Here is a 14,621-nt window from a genome sequence, read left to right as displayed (position 1 = left end):
TTTTATAATGGGTACAGCAGGTGCACAGACTCAGGAACTCAGTATAGGGATGGTGGGAACTTCGGGTATGACAAGTGTACTGACCTAAAGACTCAGGTCAGAGAGGATGGAAGCAGCTTATAATGGACATAGCCGCTGTTCAGTTCCAGGAATTCTGTGCAGAGATACTGGGAGACCCTCATAATGGAAATAATGGCTGTACAGACCTGAGAAATAAGCAGAGGGATGGTAGGGGATCCCTCATAATGGGCACACCAGGTGTACAGACCTGGGAATTCAACAGTAGGATGTTGGGAGACCCGCAAAATGATCACTTAAGGTATACTAAACCCAAGAAGGGTGCAAGGAGGGTGGGAGCCCTTTATAATGGTTACAGCAGGTTTGCAGACCCAGGAACGGGGAGAGTGGCAGACCTTCATAATAAGCACAGCAGGTGTACAGACTTGGGGGACTAAGCATAGGCATGCCACTCAGTGTAGGGTGGGTGGAAGATCCTCATATAGTGTAGAGCAGGTGTACAGACTTTGGAACTCAGCATCTGGATGTTGGAAGCCTCTCATAGTGAGCACAGCAGATGTTCAGATCCTAGAACTTAGTGCAAAGACAGTTAAAGACCCTCATAATGGGCATAGCAGGTATACAGTTCCAGGAACTCAGCATAAGGCTAGTGGGAACGCTTCATAATGTGCACAGCAAGTGTACAAACCCCGGAACTCAGTGCAGGTAGGGTGGGGGCCCTTCAAAATAGGCATAGCAGGTGTACAGACCTGGGGACTGAGCAAAGGAAGCCCCTCATAATGAGCACAACAGGTGTGAAGACCATGGACCATAGAGATGGTGGGAAACCTTCATAATAAACACAGTAAGTGCAAAGATCTGGGCACTCAGCATAGGGATGCCACAGCTACAGGGAGGGTGGGAGCCCTTCCTAATGGGTACATCATGTGTACAGATCAAGGACTCAGTGCAGAGGTGTGAGTGATTCTCATAATGATTAAAGCAGGTGTACAGACCTGGAAACTCAGCATTTAGTTTTTGGTACCCCTCATAATGTGCACAGCAGGTGTTCAGATCCAAGAACTTAGTGCTGGGAGAATGGGATTCCCCTTTAATGGGTACAGAATGTGTACAGGTCCCTGACCCAGTGCATAGATGGCAGAGACCTTCATATTAAGCACAGCAGGTGTACAGATTCAGGAACTCGCAACAGGAAAGGTGTGAACCCCTCATATTGTGCTCAGCAGATATTCTTGTAGAAATCTAGCTATCAAAGTCTGCAAGAAAAAAATGAGACAGTCATAAAGATTTACCCAAACATTGACATTCTGGGTTTGGCACTGACCCAATATATATAAGTGAGGGGTACACTAAGATAACACCAGCCTAATACCTGAAGTCTTCATTATTCCGCCTCAGTCTGATATAAATCCTTTAGCTTCCAGTATTGAGGATTCTGTTTGGTATTTAAAGCCATTGTCAAACAAGTTCAGCAGCTGGAACACAGCAGTGACTTGTAAAAGGAACTTCAATGCTAATTTAAGTGGAACTGACAGAAATAGAACAAGTGGCAGGACTTGCTGGGTTATCTAGGGAAGGCGGATGTGTCACAGCTGAAGTGCGATACGGATGACCCGCTGTGACGTTATGATAAATTTCTATTTTTTACAGGTAACCTCAAGGTGTGTGCTCAGTCCACCCACTACCACTGCCTGCAGATAGCAGAGAGAGGTTAGACGAGAAACATCAAACAATGACTCAAGTATAAGAAGAGGTTTTTCTTCTTTAACAGGTAGAGACTGAGAAATACATTTGAGGAACTCTGTGAAGGTTCTCACTTATCCAAGCCATTGTAAATCCTGTAGTGCTTAGGTCTGGAGAAAGAAATAGCACTTTATGGCTGGAGGTGCTCAGAACACAAAAATTTGGACTGTGAATGAATCTGGTCAGATCAGTTTAGAAATCTGTCTGGATTTAGAAATCGTAAATTGGAATTAGTACTCTTTTAATGAGCTGTACTATACCTGCCAATGGTGGCTCATCCAATCCATCCACCAGATGATGATGGCAGTCAGTGCCCAGCAGCCGGATGGATTGAGTCCTATTAAAGCGATGACAGCTGACATTGTCCAACAGCCAATGTGACATAACATTGACAGGTATAGTAGGCTGCTGGACCAGAAATAGAATGCTGTCGTGGTCCAGAAGCCGGATTTGATAAGCGCCACGTTACCTTTCAATGGCAAGTATGTTAATTTTGGATTGGAACATGGGTTGCTCAATTTGTGATCCAAGGTTAGAATAGCTCTAATATGAGTTGGAATCACCTCTGATTTGGACTACCCAACCACCACTATTATCTGGTATTTATTGTATATAGTGCCAACATATTATGGAGCTCATTACAAAGTCCATCAAAGGGGTTCACAATCGAATATCCCTACCATTGTAGATGACATTTTAAGGCCAATTTACCTCACTAAATATTTTTTTGGAAGGTGGAAGAATTCAGAGTACCTGAAGGAAACCCATGCAAACACGTGGAGAAATGCAAACTCTATATAGATAATGTCCTGACCGGGACTCAAACCTGCGACTTAGCGTTGCAAAGGCCATAACTTTGACGGATTTAGTAGGCTGATGACAGCTGTCCAGCAGTTGGTTTGGCTCAGCCCTAGCATATAATTCTGATCCCTGAATTTCCTACATGTTTGCAGTCTCTAACCATCTCTTGTATCATACTCGTAGTCTCTGACCATCTCCCACTACAAGATTTTAGTTTCTGACAGTTTCTAACTTCTGTAGTTTTGAATTTAATGTCAGGGGCTGCACTTTTGATGGCTTCAAATTTGATGACCTACATAGACAGATGTAGTTAAAATGTTGGTAGATATTCCAACTGATCAAACTGAAATAAGTCCTAACCATAATCTAGGCTAGGAAGATGAATTCTGGTAAACATTATCACCATTTCTACTCCATAAAGAAACCAAAAAAAATTCTGAATGACTTTTATAATCAACATATATATTTTAATTTCAAATACAATAGTTTATTTTACATTCATTTTTCCTTTCTTATTGCTTGTGATGTTGGAGGTGGGGTATAAAAAGAAGGTAGATGATGGGTTGATGATTCAAAATGTATGTAAATACAAGAAAGTTCACAGGTGAGATATCTTATGGGTGTGAGAAGATCACTGATTAATGGATAACCACTTTTACTGCAGGGATCAATATGACTAAGTCATACAACTGGATCTTACGAAAAATCAGAAAAACACTTTGTAGAATACCTATATGAAGTCACTGCTGGTCATGTGATAGCGGCTTCTCCCGATTCAGTGACTCAGTGCAAGAAAATAAAGGAAACTTCTTGTAATTCAAGTTATAAGTTAAACAAACAAAAATATTATGCAATGTCTGGAAAAAGAAAATCCCATATGTACACCTCTGAAAAAAAAGGAAAGAAGAGAAGGAAAATAGGAGGTGAAGGCGAGGAGGGCGGAAGGAAAGGAAAGAAGAAGAGTATGGAAGGAGGGAGAGAGAAAGAGGAGAATAGAGGAAGGTAAGAAGAGACGTAAAGAGTAAAAAAAGGAGGAAATGGAAGAAGGAAAAGAAGGGAGGTAGGGAGTAAGGGAGGGAGAAAAGAGGAGAAGGGAGGGATTGGGAGAGAAAGAGGAGAATGGAGGGAGAGAGTAGGGAATGGAGGAAAGGAAGGAGGAAAGAAGCAAGGGATGAAGGGATGGAAAAATGAGAGAAGGGAGGAAGGAAAGAAGAGAAGGGGGTGGAAAGACAGTAGAGAAGGAAGGAAGCGATGGAGGAAGAAAAGAGGAGATGGGAGGGGAGTGGAATGAAAAAAAAGAGAAAGGGATTGAGCTAAGAAGAGAATGGAGAAATGGGTTAAAGGAGGGAAGAGAGAAAAGAGAAGAGAGAGAAGAATGGAAGGAAGGAAGAGATCTCATCTAATACTGACTGTAAAATCATGGCTCCACACTCAACTGTTGTCCCATTGCCTTCAGAACACACAGATTTTTCTACTAGTTCATTTAAGCAAGCCTTAAAGTTTTTATGCATAAAAATTCTATCACCCCTAAGGAGCTTTTGTCCTACCTAATCAATTCCTTATAAGTAAGGGGTTATTCATTTGCCTGTCTGATCTCTGAGCTCACAACCAATATCCAATGAACACAAACTATTTTAAGCCATAACACCATTATTATTCATGGTTTCTTCTCATGACAGTCTCGGCTTTCTCTACAATAATATAATCCAGGGTGTCTTGCTTGAGATGTCAGGACTTTTTATAAATTCTGGCTGGGCTTAGTCTTGTTTAAGATTCTTTGTGACAGATGGAAGTTGTCCACTTGGTAATTTTCAAAACATCAGCATCATCCACTGGAAATAAAGAAAATAATGAAAATTTCGGACCTAATGTCAGGATAAAACATAACCAACAAACCTCCATAATCAATAAATGATGGTGATCTGCAGAATTAGTCAAGGTGAAGACATCTGATTAATTCCAAGTATTGCTCTGTTTGCTTGAATTTGAGGAAGGGGTCTTTTGTGGTGCGTTTAATGGCTAGATGGTCACCTTAGGGTCAACCATAACCATGCAGAGGATCAGCTGCATTCATATCCGGGTTGCAAATTTTTGTTACCAAAAAACTTACCGACTAAAATTGAGCTCTATCAGGTGTGATCTAGAAAAAGAATTTTGCCCCCCCCCCCAAAAAAAAAAAAAAAAAAAAAAAAAAAAAAAACATTCCAATTCTATTGCACACAATCTCACATTTCTGCTAGTTGTTAGTCAGTTTTAGTTAGCAGTGCATTAGTTATATTGAAACAAAAATGATGTTTATCTAATGCAAAACCTGCTTGGGCTGTTGTATTTTGTGCGGTTCACCGAAAGTCTCTTGCATTCTAATGTCAACAGTCAAAGCACATAGTTCAGTCATGAATTTGCAGCATAGTACACATTGCCTTTCTTTGACAACTTTACATGTGCCATGGCCACTTGTTACATATTTATCTTTCAGTCTGGGACTTGCTAAAAAATATTGTAGGGCCCTTTGGAAGTCATTTGGATTCGGCTTTAGATAATTTCCCCGGTGGACAGAGATTGGTGTTGGTGGGCTGCACCCATTCATTTGCTGCTTTTTGGGACTGGCAATTGGTTAAAAGTAAGAAAGAAATTGAACCTTTTTGAATTAATTGCACATGGCCAACTATAACCTTTCAACAAACACAGAGCAGATATTCAGAAATGACATTTCTTGCTCTGTAGTCTGGTTTGGACTCCCAGTGACACTCATACAACAATTAGCTCATACCTTTTCCTGATTAATGTAAACGCCTTTTCCATTGTCCGTTAGCATCATAAAGGTTTCTGCAAATGTCCAGAGGAAACATAATTAGCGAATCAATAATATTATAATAATCCTGATTATGTTATCTAAATGTGGATGTGATTAATCTTTCAAATGTAGAACTGAATATTAGACCCAACCTTTGAAACCATAATCCTCTTAGCTTCATGTTCAATGTTTTATTGATACCTATTCTGATCAACCATAAAAGTTTTTGTTGAGTTTTAATATGTTTTCAAACTTTTTGATTTTGCAATCATTTAAGTGCCAGTGAACTCCCTTCTTTGGGTTTCAGCTTTTTGGTGAATAGCCCCAGACTCTCTGGCCGTGCATTTATATTGTATCTTTGAAATGTTGTACCATGAAAACCCATGCAAGGATGAGATTGTAGGACACCAATGCAGAGCAAGACAGCAATGTCTACAAAGAAAATAATGACCATGGGACCCTCATGAGGTTTATTAGTACCATAGACAAGAGTAGAAATAGCTCAGAGCTCTAAACTACTGGCTTACAGAGGGAAAAGTGGAAATAAATGACATTTTATCAACAGAGGAGCAACATGTTGGGTGAGGGGAGAATTATCTGTGCCTGATAGTCCCCATTAGAACCCTCATATGTAGTCTCATGCATCACCACCTTCTATAGACTCAGACATGAGCCAACAACAAACCTGAGACCAGGGAAGGGTTGAGTGGCTAAAACCAGAAAGTTGGTTTACAGAAAGACATTCAAGGACTGGGCTGCCTTTATCTAGAAACATAAGTATAATTCTTTGGAGATACCTAGTAAAGGCACTACATAGGAGCTTTTATTCCAAATTGCCAAAATATGAAGGAATAAATATAGATAGAGCAAATTTAATTTCAAACACAACTTACTTGAAGCAGCTTTTAGTCGCGCCATACACAGCAGATAGTCTACAAAATTTACTTTTTCTTCATAATCCCCAAACCGAGCAACCATCCGATTCAGCAGATCATTGCTGATGTTTAATCCTGAATGGAACACAATGTATCAATTTTAACAAAAATGGATGCAATCTTCACCTCCTATGCAGCACTGTCTTGTGCATTAACCGATTTTCAACACTAGATGTCCTCAGCCATTCAAGTTGAATGACAGCCAACATCATTAAGCCAAGTAGATATAGATATACCATGGGTCAGGGTGTCATGGACCTGCTCAGAGCTTAGCTTAAAACATTTTATACCTTTCATTCAATTCAGCTTTTATCATCTTCCTGCTTTTTGTACAGATCTGATTGTTCTATTATAACTGACCTTTCATCTATAAAAGAATCATTTAAAAAAGGAATTATAGCACATTTGTAAGGTGAACATTGAATAATTGTAGCAATGTTAACCATAAAGTAATTTTTTTGTAACTTCTATATTCACAATCAGTATTGGCGGCCTACATTTTGCAGCAGGGGATTCACGTGGGGGGAGAAACAAGAAAGATACCATGTGACTTTAGAGGTCGAGCTGAGACATTAGACAAAACTTCATGATTACTGAAAAAAGAGAAATTAACTTTGTAAAATTAGGTAGAGGGACCAAGTCCAAACCATACCTGCTCGATTCACTGCTTTACGAAGTTCCATCGAATTTAGGAAACCGCAGCGTTGGCTATCAATGTCAGCAAATATATTCTGAAAGACACAAAAGAATTGGTATAAGGGCTTCAGGGGGGAAATTCAGGCTTTATTAACATTCACCGTACTTATACCATGGTGAATAATACAGCCACTGCCCTGATCTGTATTTTGCAGCATTTGTAAATGGTTAAAAACTGACTCATGTTATCATTTTATCCCATTTTATAAATCTTTCTTTCTTTCTTTCTTTCTTTCTTTCTTTCTTTCTTTCTTTCTTTCTTTCTTTCTTTCTTTCTTTCTTTCTTTCTTTCTTTCCCTCTTTAAAACACAATGCCAATTTATAAAGCTGTAAACCTGCCATTCCCTGGAATCTATTACTGCCAGTAAATTTCTCCATTTGGGAATACTTCAGGGATTTTCAGATTTACTCATTTAAAAATAAACCCCAATAGGCTTTATAAAATCATATCTCCAAATGAATAAAAGTGTCACGTTTAAAGAAATAGTACCAATTGACTTGTGACAAAAACAGATTGTTTTCCAATGTATGTATCATCCTACTTCCAGCGCAAATAATCCCTGGCATTGGATTTAATTTAGCATTTTTTTTTCTTTTATAACCTAAATAAGAGAACAAACAAGAAACCATTAAAAGAACTGGGATTAATAATATAAACCTCCTAATGGGATTGTTAAATTCTTACAATTCTGTTCATGACTGTGCTTTGAGACAGCCAACTTTAACTAATAAGTCTTCGCCCCCTATTTACTTCCATTTGGAATATTACATAAAAATAACTGTAAATGTAAAAAACAATATTTGGGACATGTTTCCACTGTTAATATTTGTCATTTTTTCCACCCAAAATATGACTTGCACTTTTCCAGGATAATTTTTTTGTCCTTATCAGTGATCTTGCCTCTGAAGCTTCTCATCCTCAACAATTGCTTTCATGTTTAAAGCATAGGGCTCTGAGGAGTTGTTGGAGGACCTTACTAGCTATTTGTCTGCAAATATAACAAAGTTAGCCGCACCTAAAGTACATTAAAATGTGGAAAATGAACTACTTATTATTTAAAATGCCCAGGTTTACATACACTTTATTACATATGATATTTTCACCTTAAACTGGGTTAGATATCTCCACAAGTGACAAAAGTTCTCCAGTTCAAGCTTTCCTTTGCCAGCGGGCTGGGGTGAAAGTTAAGGGAAATGTTATTCAAGCTTCTTGTACAATGTGATAGGATGGAGGCAGAGGAGGTTCTATGTGCTCCACCTGCTCTTGTAAGAAGAAGAAGTGATTGTATAAAGGATACATCCATGGATGCCAGCAATCCGCGACTGCCATCAATTGTGAATTGTACTCCGTATGGGTATGGGAATTCTACAAACAAGGAGAAAAATGAAATTTACAAATTTACACTTAAATGACTGTTTTTTTCCCAAAGCCTTTAATTGGACAGACTGATCATGTCTCTGCTCTCTATCAGTATTCCTTTTATTATCACATTTTGCCTTCCATCTGTCCTGCCCTCCTCTTAATGTCTTTGTTGCCCTCCCTCTCTCTTTCCACTCTTTGTATCTTTTTTATTACAATATCTAAGCTTATTTTTCTTTTTCCCATCCTGTTTGCTTTTTCCCTTTGTCTATATTAAGCCATGATAAAGTGCATAATACACAGGCGAAACGCGTCAGAAACTTTTATCCACTTTACTATGTAGCAATTGCTAATAGAGGATTATGTTTATGAGAGCCTCTGGATTCCTTTTTTTTTTTTTTTGTTTTTGAAAGCTCACCAACAGATTCACCTGAAATAGACTCACCTTTTATAAACACTTCATTCAGACACCTCTGTAGATCCCAAGCGTTCAATATCACCCCCTGGTTTTATAATAAACAAAAAAATGATAAATTAATTTTAGCTCACAAGAATCTTAGCAATATTCAAGCAACTGATAGCTATCCAAAAAAGAATGCCTGCCATGTAACCTGTAAAACAACTTCCATTAGTACTGCAGATAGTTTTAAAAATCAATCCCAAAGGAAATCTTCCGAACGTTAATGAATGAATGAATAAAATGAATCTTTCATTCATCCCCTAATGATTACATCAAAATATTTTACAAATGATGAAAAACTTTGACTGTAATAGTTACCTTTGTAGCATAACGTCTGAAAACAATTTCTTGAGGTTTAGTTTCATGTTCCAGGGACTAAAATGGAAGAGGTAAAATATCTGTCAAATATTTTCTTGTCAAACTACAAAATGATTAGGGCTATGATAACCTGGGCAGAATCATTTTACTGTATTGTTGATCTGGGGAATATAAGAGTAACTAATATTGGATTTAATTGAACCATGTTTTATAAGGATATTTTAACCTTCTTCTGGATCAGCTATTATTATGTGGTTATATCTGGAACATTCAGCTTTTCTAGTATGTTTATTTATTCTCCTAGTACAGGTTGACAATCGAAAATCCGGCCATCGATATTCCGGTACTTTCAGTTTCCCAGTGTGAATCGCATTTTCAATACAGGGACTGAAGTACACTGTTTGGCCACTGATGTTTTAATGGCGCTGTTCTGCAGAAACAGTTGTTAGGTCTTGCTTACTACACTAAATACACGTTGAGGCGTCCCTGCTGCCTGCTCTCCGGAACTGTGCCAGATGTTCATGGGTGCTGCTAGAGGAAGGCTGCCCTGTGTGTGGAGGTGAGTTTAAAAAAAATCCGAGATTTTCGAAAATCCACCACACCTCAGGTCCGTAGGTTGCCCGATTTTTGATTGGCAACCTGTAGTTGAATTTTTTTGTCGTGTTCATCCTGACTAACTACACCTGTAATATGTTTGTCTACGAAAAAGTTGGGTCTTACGTCTCCCAGTACGGCTGCCATACTCATCGCCAATACCTGCAGTCCTGTTTACGTCTCTTCTTACCCCTCTCCACTTAGCCATTCACATAAGCATGGCCAGAGTTTTGTACTTGGCCAAGTGGAAAGAGAGCAGAGACAAGACCCCAGTGCGGTAATTTCAGGCAACTGCAGCCCTGATCTCCATGGCACGATGGAAGGAAAGCTAAGTTACTACTTAGTATTTACTTTTTTCTGAAAGATATGTTTTTGGGCTTTTAGATTTAGGAATAAGCAACTCATTTGTGCAGAAATGATTCTGTGGTGGAATTCTTCCACGTTAACAATTCCGCTGAAACCAGTCCAAATTATTTGAAACCTCTACATTTCTTTCCCTCAATACATTTTCCAATTACCAAATGGAAATGGTTCAAAAATATGTCAATGCCCATTAACATGGATTGCCAATTTTTCAATGTGCATTCCAAAGCAATTTAACACACACCAACATGGCAACCCATTGATGAACTTCATGTTACACAGACTAATAACAAGATATGTTTCCATTCTTAACATCTTACATCTTAACACAGGTGTCAATCATAGGACCCAACAATGACCAAATAGACCGTTCTCATTTCTAAATCACAGATCAAATGCACTGCAGAAAAAGCACAGGGAAGTTTTGACCAAATTTGATCCTGACCCAGTAAAGTGCTAATATTCCAGTACATGTAATCTGCCATTTAACCCCCCTAGCGGTATTCCCGAGTGTGACTCGGGGTGGGAAAAATTGCAAAAAGCGGTAATCCCGAGTCACACTCGGGGTACCTTTGAGGGTCCCTCTTACCTTATCCCCGCGCTCCAGCGGCGATCTCACGATCCCGCTGTGATGATCTCCAGATCAGCCTCCGGGAGTAGGGGATGATGTCCCCGCTGCTCACTCTCCTGCTCGCATCACCCGGAGATCAGCCTCCGGGAGATGCGAGCAGGGGAATGAGCAGGGCGGAGACATCCCCACGGCATCACCCGGCAATATGTGTGACATCTTCCGGGTGATGCGGTGGAGTGATGATATCTGGGAGCGGGAAATTTAAAAGCAGAATACTATGTAATCTGCTTTTAAATTTTTTTTTTACAGTAAAAACACATCAAAACATATAATAAAAGTATACATACATATTGTAGTGCACCAAGCATCATTGCCCAGTGCCCTGATTTACATTTTGCACGCTATTAGCCCTGACCTTGATTTGACCTTTTAATGACTTTTTGATCACTTCCTGAATTGAAGTAAAATTTTTTTTTCTAAAATCTGCAAATAATTTATATTATTATTTATCAATAATATTGCACCCTTGTTTGGAAAATTTCAGTAAGAAATTTTTGCTAAAAATTTTTTTTTTTTTTAAATTACATTGTTTTGGGCTAATATTTCATTATTTTTTATAATAATGATTTATAATTATGTATTATTTTATAAATTAGCTAATATAATAAATAAATATAATAATTATACCCGGGAGTTAATCCTAAGAATTACAGGCCCACAATATAAACAAACATTTCTACGCAAAAAAAATAGGATCACTTTTTGCATCAAAAAATGACAGAATTAGAACGCTAGGGGGGTTAAGGGTCTAGTAAATGTTCTATGGAAACTTCACACTTTTTAACTTTCAATTCAATTCCAACAGAGTGTAATTTGGTAATTTAAAGCATTGGTATTTATTTTAAAAGAAAAGTTTAAACTGACAAATTTTATTATTTTATAATTTTGAAGACTATGGATAAATGATGGGTCATTCGTTGTAGGTAATTGATGGGTAGTTGAATTGCTCAGTTATTATTTCAATTTTTTTCCTTCTGGTGAAAAACTGACTTTCTCTAATATTACATCCATACACAGAATGAAGCAGAATTTCCATCATTGGAGCATACGAGTACTCTTTCTCATGGAGGACAATGCCTTACTGGTCCTTATCCTCTTGTGCTAATGTGTATAATAATTAAGTTCCAAACTGTTTTTTTTTTTATAAAATAAAATGAGACTTTAGCAGTTGATCAGGACACAGATCAAATGGATTATGGCATATATAAGCCAATAGTTTTTTGTGTGTTTTATTTGATTTGATCTGTATCTTGGAAAACCCATCAAGTCCGATTTTTTATTTGATGAAGAAGGCCAGGCTTGGAGGTGATCACAAAGTGTTTTTGTCAATTTTACCTGTAAAAGAGGATAATGGGCCTGGAAAAGGTTGCCAGTAAATGTTGTGCTCCAGAAATGCGGATCGTTATTTGGGATCCAGACTTGGAGCATCGAGGAAGGAATGGTTGGACGAGGCACTTCTTCCTTTTTCCAGGCCAGAAATTGGGAATTGCGCTGGAGCACCTGGTCATTGATAATCAAAAGGCATCTGCTTTTGAATCTGGGGAGTTGTAGCCTGAGTCCAGTAGGTTCAGGTAGAAAGGCTGAGTGTGGTATGGAAGAGCCCAGGAGGTCTCCCAATGTTTAGGTCCGTGGGACCAATACGCCTGATGGGTGTCTCAGTCTGAGAGTGGAACCAACAGTATAAGGCAGTTCCCTGTTTCTGAAGGACAAACTACAGATACGAAAACCCTTGGCTACCCATGATGACCACCTGATATAGATGCTTGTGGCAGCAGGACTGTATATTTACCTGTGGGACTTATTGCTGATCTAAGCTGTTTTGTGTTTGCTTATAGCTGAATGAAAGCTATTAAATGTATGCCTGTGCCTAAATAAACAGACTGTACTGAAGCGCTACAGTCTCCTGCTAACTTCACAAGACTGTGAAGGAATCATTGCATTGCTGAACCTCTAATAATGTAATTTAAACATGATCATGTATGTAATGATGACTCTTTGTTCATTTGATGAATAAAAATATATGAGTTATGTCTGAGCAGGAAAAACCCGATTCTTCCTTTATAGGCTTAGACATTTTAAACTAAAATGGTACAATGTATGAAGAATATACTAAACATGACTGATACCTTATTGGAGAAAGTAAGGACATTTCCACTTGACTGAGATGCGTGTTCCTGAGACAAATATGAAAGTGGGTGAACAAAAATGGAAAATTGTACTAAATTTTGATTGACAGACCAGATTTTGATTAGGAGAAATGAAAAGATTGTTTGGGTCCATAAAAGGTTTACAGGTGTAAAAACTGATAAGAGCTCTACAAGTTTTTTTAGATGAGTTTTGAGAAATAAAAGCACACCCCGGAAAAGAAAAAAAAATCAGAAGATTGTTAATATTGATTTTGTAGGAAACTGATCAAACAGATTCTATTAAATACAAGCTTATATTGTTTTTATTTATTTTAATTGAATCATGGAATACCCATAATTAGTGTTGGTGTTCGAATTCGGGTTGTCTTTATATTCCACCTGAATATGGCTGTTGGGATTTGGATAGATCTGACCCAAAAACATGGAGCAAATTCGTGTGTAAAAAAACAGCCATGGGAATCCTCCTGTGACTGTGGGATCCCCGGGCACTAGAGGTTAAATGAGGACAAGTCTCCCCATTCATCACCTCTGCTGCTCTGTGATTGGCTGAGGAAAGGTAAACCCTGATGACAGCTCAAGCGTCATCAGGATTTTCCTTTCCCCAGCCAATCGCAGAGCTCTAGAGGTGAATGAATGGGTAGAATTGTCCCTATTTAGCCTCTAGTGCCGGGGATCTTCTCAAGGGGATCTTCTTAATTGAGAACAGTGTGCGATACCCGGCACTAGATGTTAAATGGGGACAAGTCTCCTTATTCAAAACCTCTAGTGCTCTCTGATTAGCTGAGAAAAGCTTTCCTTAGCCAATTAGGGAGCACTATCCCTATTCCTGGATAGAGTTTCCCTATCCAGGAACACAGGACTCCTGTGTTCTTGGATAGAGAAACTTTATCCAAGAACACATACAACTAGTAATGGGCTGCAAGAGCAATCAGGGGAGCGGAGCTGTCAGCTCTGCTCCCCAGATCACTCTTGCAGTTTATCACAGTCCTGAAAAAAACCCCAAATTTTCCCACCATTGACTTTAATGATGTTCAAATTCGACATTCGATCACCCAAACCATATTCCCCTATTCGATCAAATAGCTGTCTAATCGAATAGTGAGATATTCGACCAACACTACCCATAATGTCCTTATTTATATTTTATGGAGATATCTGTTTGGAACCATGAAAGTGGGATGTGGGGATATTTTTATATATACATCATAATTACAAATAGATTATTGTATTACTGAACCTCTATAAATGTTTTCCAATATAAGCTTGTATTTAATGATCACTTATTATAGGAATGAACAATTAAATGTTTGACTGATGTCTGTAAAGTAAGAACTTGATTCTTCACCATTTATAATCTTACGCTTACCTAAAGGTACATCTGGTTTTATATACAAATTATGAAGATTATACTAAACACGACTGATACCTTATTGGCAGAGAGAGTAAAGACATTTCCATATGGCTGAGGTGCGTGTCCCTGAGACAAATATGAAAGTGATTGAACAATTGTTATTTCCAAACCCCAAACTGAAAATTTGTACTGATTTGTACTGATTTTTAAATGGAAAACTCGTCATTTATCCTAAGCATGTTCTAGATGATGACAAAGTTATGGCTGAATAAAAGGCCCATGGAAGGAATGTAAAAATTGATTGGGTCCATTTGAGGGTTTACTGGTGTAGGAACTAAACTGGTTTAGTTCTACATGAACATATCAACAACAGTAGGGGTTGTTGATATGGATATTGAAAATTGATAACG

At 38.3% G+C, this 14,621-nt stretch overlaps 1 protein-coding gene across 1 annotated transcript in view; it reads right to left on the bottom strand.

Moving 5' to 3' along the window:
- Positions 1-3,014: 3,014 nt before the first annotated feature.
- The window catches only part of LOC140329914 (calpain-13-like), a 37,994-nt gene continuing 26,387 nt past the window's right edge, over positions 3,015-14,621 (bottom strand). Inside the window, exons 16-23 of the mRNA XM_072410306.1 lie at positions 9,126-9,182; positions 8,793-8,850; positions 8,286-8,353; positions 8,092-8,160; positions 6,944-7,022; positions 6,250-6,366; positions 5,333-5,388; positions 3,015-4,394 (exon numbers count right to left, since the gene is read on the bottom strand). Of these exons, the coding sequence (XP_072266407.1) occupies positions 4,374-4,394; positions 5,333-5,388; positions 6,250-6,366; positions 6,944-7,022; positions 8,092-8,160; positions 8,286-8,353; positions 8,793-8,850; positions 9,126-9,182 (525 nt within the window). The 3' untranslated portion in view covers positions 3,015-4,373. The remainder of the gene's footprint in view (positions 4,395-5,332; positions 5,389-6,249; positions 6,367-6,943; positions 7,023-8,091; positions 8,161-8,285; positions 8,354-8,792; positions 8,851-9,125; positions 9,183-14,621) is intronic.

This window comes from Pyxicephalus adspersus, chromosome 4 (assembly GCF_032062135.1).
Source record: "Pyxicephalus adspersus chromosome 4, UCB_Pads_2.0, whole genome shotgun sequence".
In the NCBI taxonomy this organism is placed as follows: domain Eukaryota; kingdom Metazoa; phylum Chordata; class Amphibia; order Anura; family Pyxicephalidae; genus Pyxicephalus; species Pyxicephalus adspersus.
This window is presented reverse-complemented; position numbering and strand designations above follow the sequence as displayed.